The sequence below is a fragment of the Montipora foliosa genome, unplaced genomic scaffold, assembly GCF_036669935.1.
Source record: "Montipora foliosa isolate CH-2021 unplaced genomic scaffold, ASM3666993v2 scaffold_446, whole genome shotgun sequence".
Lineage (NCBI taxonomy): Eukaryota > Metazoa > Cnidaria > Anthozoa > Scleractinia > Acroporidae > Montipora > Montipora foliosa.
Window position 1 is genome coordinate 145,001 of NW_027179752.1, and position 7,500 is coordinate 152,500.

The 7,500-nt window shown below is 40.1% G+C and overlaps 1 protein-coding gene and 1 pseudogene across 1 annotated transcript in view; one reads left to right on the top strand and one right to left on the bottom strand.

Annotated features, from left to right (window-relative positions):
* Positions 1–2,250, bottom strand: part of LOC137989193 (uncharacterized) — a 76,468-nt gene extending 74,218 nt beyond the window's left edge. Inside the window, exon 1 of the mRNA XM_068835043.1 lies at positions 2,100–2,250. Within this exon, the coding sequence (XP_068691144.1) occupies positions 2,100–2,250 (151 nt within the window). The remainder of the gene's footprint in view (positions 1–2,099) is intronic.
* A 200-nt stretch (positions 2,251–2,450) lies between these two features.
* LOC137989194 (uncharacterized) lies at positions 2,451–3,364 on the top strand (annotated as a pseudogene).
* The last annotated feature ends 4,136 nt before the right edge of the window (positions 3,365–7,500 follow it).

Sequence of the window (7,500 nt, forward strand, 5' to 3'; positions counted from 1 at the left end):
TTTTCAGAAGTTGCTGAAATTGCCCGAGTCGCGCAGCGACGAGGGCAATTTCAGCAACTTCTGAAAACACAAGTGATATTAATCCTTAATTTTACGAGGACCCATTGCGATTACTTGTTAATAACAAAGAGGGCAAAATTTTCTTAACACTGTTGAGGCACCTCGAAAAACAGACAGCTAAGCGGAGTTAAAACACTCGTTCGCTCGGAAGCAAAACAACTAACAAACAGACAAGCAAGTCAACTTGTTCTTTGCGTCCAAAACGAGTATAGATGATTGTTATTTACATCCACTCGAGAGGAAAATACGAGTTTCATTCGTGAACAACTGTAACAACGATTAAACCAAATGTTAAGCTTCAATTTATTTTATTCACCTGTGCTGTAGAGGTTTTTACCACTTGCAAATACGCATCCGTAAACATAGCAAACGGTTTGTCCAAAGAAATCCACCAAATTTGAGCTACTTGTTCCTCCCGTCAATGGCAAATTGTTCTGTGACCTTTTTTGTTGAGGTGCAAGATGTCGTGGTAAACTGAAAGCCCTTGACGAAAGGAATCATTTTGTTTTTCAACCACACAATCCCGCTACGCCGGGCGCCATGTAAGTCGATCCAAGTTTTAAGCTTTTCACGAAAAAAATTTTTGCCCTTCTTCTTGTCACTCGAAAATTCAAATTCCAGATCATCTTTTAAAGCTAGTTCTTAATCTTTATGCCTTTTCGGCGAATGCAGCGCGAATTAAAAGACAAACTTCGATGAAGACGAAGTTGTTTTGCTCAAACAGAAGAAACCAAATGAATGTGGAAGACGTACGTTCAGCCAATCAGGAGCGAGAATTTTTGGCGCTCGACCAATCGTGAGCGAGTAATTTTGCCCTCTTCTCAAGCAAAATTAAGAAAAAATACCCTCCTCATTGACCAATCAGCATTCAGTAATTTTGCCCTCTTTGTTATTAACGACAAAATATCTCCTCCCTAATAAACAACGATAAGGTAGCTGTAATAAGAAGCACTAAGTAAGACCAAATCCCGATGGATGTCTCCGATAACGAATTATTTAACGAAAGAACCACCCACCGACAGAAAAAAGTGGAGGTTTCATATCATACGAAACTTGCATGCCTGCGCGCGGTGCATCTTGGTAGAAAGAGACTCTTTAATCAAATGATTGTAGTGCATCACGAACTATTTTGCGTGCAGTTTTCTTGGATAGAATGCCGAAATAAAAAGGGAGGGAACGAAGTTTTCTCCAACACCGTTTTGATTGCCCTAGAAGTCGCATGCTTCTACATGACCACGTTAAATTCGTGATCACAAACAAAAGACTGGGAAACGAAAAGCTTCAGTCCTTAAACTGGTTGAACCGAACGCATGAAACGAATAGGGTAATTTGATTCGATGATCAAAAACGAACACGAAAGGTGCGCTTCGTGTCAGCTTCGAACAGTGCATAATTAACGAACTTACCTTCTTTACGAATTGTTTGAATTAAGTGCGTACATTTGGTTAGGTGGTAAAAGAGGCTTATGACGAAAGCAGAATACATGGCCACTGTTGTGAACGCATTTTTAGAGTGGGGAAAATATTCCAAAAATGTTTCGACCCACTTTCCTTACGAATTTACCCTTCATTAAAGGAAACCAACGCAGCTAAAATAACACGAAACTTGAAAAACGTAGTAGAAAAAACATTTACAAATAGCCTTGGTTGTTCTTCGTCACCACCTTTAGAAGTCACGTGAGATAGCAAGGAACCTGCGCAACTTTAGTGCAAGTTCCCTGTGAACACCTACAGTCGTGTTATTCTGCGAAGAGTTTTTCTTCAGTGAGAAAAATACGAACTTCAATTTTGCTTCGCAGAAGCAAACAATCCTTTCTTGCCATAGTTTTTTTGGACAAGATTGTCAAATTTCTTTCGAACCTCGTGGAGGCTCTATGAGACCTTTTTACTTGGTGCGGCGCCGCCGTGCCGGGAATCACATTTACCAAATCATGGCACGACAGAAGGAACTCCATCCGAAATCTTTCACACAAATCCCTTCCCAGATACCTAAAGCGGAAAGGAAAAAGCAATCTCAAACCAGGAACGAGGTTCCCTTACCTGAAAAAGGGACATTACCGGTGCCAAACTGCGGCGCTACAAAGGTCGCGAATGTGAACTTAACGTCAAGGCCGCCGGCAAAGCTTTCCAGCTTTGAAACGCCGGAACAAAGTGAGTTGTTGAAATTTGGTTGTATGATCACCAGTTCCATGAACAATTTACAACAAACCTTAACGAAGCAATTTGAAAATTTGCAAAGTACTATGGCGAGACCTTGGTTCGCCGAGCTACATGATCTCTGAGAGAGGAGCTCACAACAAGAGGGCGGTCACTCAAGTGAAAATGGCGGAAATAAAACCCGCACAAGACGCCTTCGTACGACTCAAGTGCCCCCGGTAAAAAGGGAAATGAATGACTTGTAAGTCGGCGATTCATAGAGATTGTGATGTTCTAACCACCATCGAGGAACGGCTAACCAAAAAGGAAGCGACTGATAGCAGAGTCCACGAACGTCTCGCAAAACTGATCAACGAAGTCATGTTCGAGGCCAAGAAACCGGACGAGGTAAAAATAAAAGAAAAAGCCATAAGATTCTTCGCCCTGAACATCGCGAAAGCCTTGTTGTCACGAAAGTTGATGAGCTGATTTGGAACCACCTTTACTTGACAACGAGATCCCTTGACTCTCGTGTGCAAACAGCGCGGGGTGCTCTTGTTAAAGGAGTGATTGAAATCACAAAAATGCTCGACGGTATATTGGATTAAAACCCAAGACTACACCAGATAAAAACTAGGAGGTCGAGGCCCATATCTAGACATCTTTTCAAATTAATTGACAAGGGAATGTCAGCTATTGAAAAGCTGAGTTATGCAAATTATAAAATTAATTTGCAACGGTTAGAGGTTATAAAACTTGATCAAAACGAGTACAATACGTCGTTATTCTCGTCGTCACTGCCCATAAACAATTTCTTATTTGGAGGAGACTCGAAGACATTGATAAAACGAACCAAGCTCTCAAAAAAAGCTACAAGAAAGTCCCCCGAAAACACCATCAAAAAATACGACCTGAAGCAATATGGCCGTTCTCAAGGAACTATAAATATTAAAAGCCTGTATTTCCTGGTCCAACTGAGAAGGGCCGGTGTTGGGGCCGAAAGTCCAATTAACTTTAACAGCACGGTTATACGACCTGTTCTTGAGTATGGCGCCCAAGTGTTCCATCACAAACTTCAAGATTACCTCTGTGAAGACCTTGAGAGGGTTCAGAAACGGGCTTTTTCAATAATTGCGCCTGGGTCTGCCATACCAGCTCTGTCTAGATAGTTTTGAATTGGAGACCTTAAGCTTCCGTCGTGAAAAGCTGTGTTGCAAACTATTCAATGAAATATCTGATGAACAACACATCTCCACAGCCTTCTGCCTCCAAGAGATTATTCATCGTACAATCTCAGGCGGCAATGAACTTTTAGCCTGCCAGGTCTTAAAACTGAACGTTTTAAAAAGACATTTATTTCTGCAATGTGCAGCTGTCACAATCTAGCGCTTCCAATTTAACATTACTTATTTACACTAGCATAATTTTAAATTGAATATAAGCCCTTTTAAAAATATTTCTTTGTACATAGTTATGCAATTCAGCCTTTGGCTGCGATTTAATTATTTCAATAAACCTATCATTCAATCTCAGCCTTCCTACAACGTCAAATATCGAAGCTCCCAGAGGTTCTTTTTTTCACTCAAAAGGCCCTTTCCTCTTCAGGACAAGTAGCTGAGAAAAAGGAGAGAGATAAAACGAAAGCTGTAAGTACTACTGCGTCGGAAGCGGTGAGTGAAACACCCATGATTTGTTTGGAGACGACAGGATTATTCTAGTCCCTGTAGACAATTTCCTCGCTAGAAGAAGTAAGTTATTTTGAAACAAAAGTCGGGAAATCACTTCAGACGAGTCTGTCTTAGACGCGGTTGCTCATAGCCATATCGATTTGATAGCTAATCCACTTGCCTTGAATTGTCATCAAAGTGCTAGATAACATGTCTTGTTAATTCAGTAGAAGAAGCAGCCATAGATAATGAAATCGAAAGTCTTCTTAAGAAAGGGGTAATTGAGTTCTGCTTTTACTGCAACGGATAATTTATATTTCATTCACCCTCACCAAGTTAGTCCGAATATAAAAAAAATATTTTCTCTCTAATTCGGACGCCACAAGGAAAACAGAGACAAAGACAACTAGAGCAAATACAAGTTGGGTAGCACGTTTCAGGTAGAAAAAGCACCTACGGAGAATGTTTATTCTAAACAATCAGGTACATAAATACCACAAAATAAACGAAAAGACAACGGCAAACAAAGGCAACTAAAATCCCCTGCCGCGAGCAACGTTGAACCTCTCTTGAACCTGCTCTTTAGCATACATTTCCGTTGCCACATGCATCGGACCTCCAACGACTAAGTGGTTTCAATAACAACCGTTCTTTCCACGAGCAATTATTAAATATCTTAACAACAACTGATAAAGGCACGCAAAATTCCCCGACTTATATATAAACACATCTTGACCATCTCTAAAAACACCGGTCTTACTCTCAGGAAGTCTGATGGTAATATAGTATAGCAAAACCGTAATATAACAAAGGCGGATGTGGAGAGGCTCATTCGCACAGAAAAGACCTACAAAAGAAAGAACAAACAAAGCAGCAAACCTTACACCTTTAAAAGTAGCATTATCTTGGGCTCTTCAACTTAGGGCCCTGGATCATAATATTTGGCTCGCTGCTGCACACCTGCCAGGGAAAGATAATATAGTGACAGATCAAGAATCACGTTCTTTTCATGACAGAACAGAATAGCATTTACACAAAGCTATATTTACAAACTTAGTTAGTCTATGGGGGCCATATGAGATAGATTTATTTGCATCCAGACTAAGTAGACAATTAGCCAATTATATATCCTGGAGGCGGGATCCTGAAGCCTCATACATAGATGCGTTTTCGATACCATGGACGAACAAAGCTTATTATGCTTTTCTCCCTTTTTCTATCATTAACAGATGTCTCCAGAAAATCTCACAAGACGATGGTGAGGGAGTCATTTTAGTACCAATATGGCCAACACAGAAATTTTGTAACAGTGCTAATAATGTCAATCGACCATCCCACACTCCTTCCAAGAAAGGACAATCTTGTGATATTACCCCACTCATCATCACTCAATCCGCTGACAAAAAAGTTGCAGCTGATGGCTTGTCATGTATCAGGAGGTTTGAAAACAAAAGCCATTTCTGATGAAACAAATTACAATTATCCTCAAGTCGTGGCGAGATGGAACAAAGAAACAGTGTGACTCTTACCTTAAAAGGTGATGGGCACAATTTTGTTGTGAGAGGCAGATTAATCGAGCTGAAGTCACTGTAAACGACACCCTCGTGTTTCCTACTAGCCTGTGTAAGGCGGGGCTAAAGTACAGTGCTATTAACACAGCCCGCTGTGCTCTCTCCTGTCTACACTTTGACAGCACATGAACAGTTGGTAGCCACCCTCTCATAACTAGGTTCTTGAAAGGTGTGTACGATTTGCCTGTCTGGGATGTACAGGACCTTTTTAACATGTTTAGAAGCTGGAGTACGAATGAGGCACTTTCAATAAGAGATCTCTTTCAGAAAACGACTATGTTAATTTCCCTAGTTTCTGCGCAGAGAGTCTAATCACTGCACCTGTTAGACACAGCTAGTATGATCCAGCAAGACAATAGCATCACTTTTCAGCTGGGGATAATTAAACACAGCAAACCTAGAGTAAAATCAACTTGTACTGAATTTCAAGCATTATTAAATAAAGGTCATGCAATTATAACTGCCTTACGCGGGATTAGGACTTAAAATGGCAGTGATGTTTCATTAATTAAGCCTATATAGTTGTACGTCGTACCTTATTTAAAACGTTCCACCTAATGAAAACATATTGGCATTCTGTCTGCCCAAACGCGAACGAAGATTGGAGATCGAGCAGATCGAACAAACACAGCGTGGCGCCATTTTGCTTTGCAGAGCTTGTTGTGTGGTATTTATAATTGAACGTCGACGCTTTAGCAATACAGCTCAAAGACGATTGACAGAAATTTAACTAGTTTAACAAAAGTTCTATCGCTGAAAGCTTTTGCAGTATTTGCTGTCGTTTTGATTGGCGAGATTTTGAACATCAAAGTTTGAACAAAAAGGTTTGCCCGTGTGAAGCACAGCACTTTTACGGCGCTTCCTCTTTCAATCAAGTGGTAAAACAAAAACAAAAACAAAACAAAAAATCAACAGAACGAGGCAAGTGTTAAGTGTCGAAGTTGTGTTTGTGTCATTGCTGAATGATTTGATTAAAGTTCTTCTGTGTCAGTAATTGACGCCTAATCTTGACAAGTGTTTTCGTTACAATTGTTTTTCCCTATCCCCCAAGTTTAAATTTGCGTTATCGACGTTTTCATTCCTTTCTTTTTTCAGTGCTATATAGTTACCGGTAGTGCAAATGTGCAGCCGTAAAGATCAACGTTTTCTTTCTCTGCACTGTATTCGCATTTGAAAAACTGTGGCATCTTTTCCAAGACTTGTACCTTACACAATCCTTGGTCCATTTGGCGTAGTTTTCCTTGCGATATTAGAAAAAAAAACGAGACTTACCTGGAAGTCGAAGTTTGATTGAGATTCTTGTAGTCACCATAACCTTTAGGGGTCAAGTAAAATAGCAACGCACCTGCGCAAATTCTGTCTTAAAAAGCAGATTGCAGTCATCTTGAAAAGAAGTAAGCCACTGCAGAGAAAGAAAACGTTGATCTTTACGGCTGCACATTTGCACTACCGGTAACTATATAGCACTGAAAAAAGAAAGGAATGAAAACGTCGATAACGCAAATTTAAACTTGGGGGATAGGGAAAAACAATTGTAACGAAAACACTTGTCAAGATTAGGCGTCAATTACTGACACAGAAGAACTTTAATCAAATCATTCAGCAATGACACAAACACAACTTCGACACTTAACACTTGCCTCGTTCTGTTGATTTTTTGTTTTGTTTTTGTTTTTGTTTTACCACTTGATTGAAAGAGGAAGCGCCGTAAAAGTGCTGTGCTTCACACGGGCAAATCTTTTTGTTCAAACTTTGATGTTCAAAATCTCGCCAATCAAAACGACAGCAAATACTGCAAAAGCTTTCAGCGATAGAACGTTTGTTAAACTAGTTAAATTTCTGTCAATCGTCTTTGAGCTGTATTGCTAAAGCGTCGAAGTTCAATTATAAATACCACACAACAAGCTCTGCAAAGCAAAATGGCGCCACGCTGTGTTTGTTCGATCTGCTCGATCTCCAATCTTCGTTCGCGTTTGGGCAGACAGAATGCCAATATGTTTTCATTAGGTGGAACGTTTTAAATAAGGTACGACGTACAACTATATAGGTTTAATTAATGAAACATCA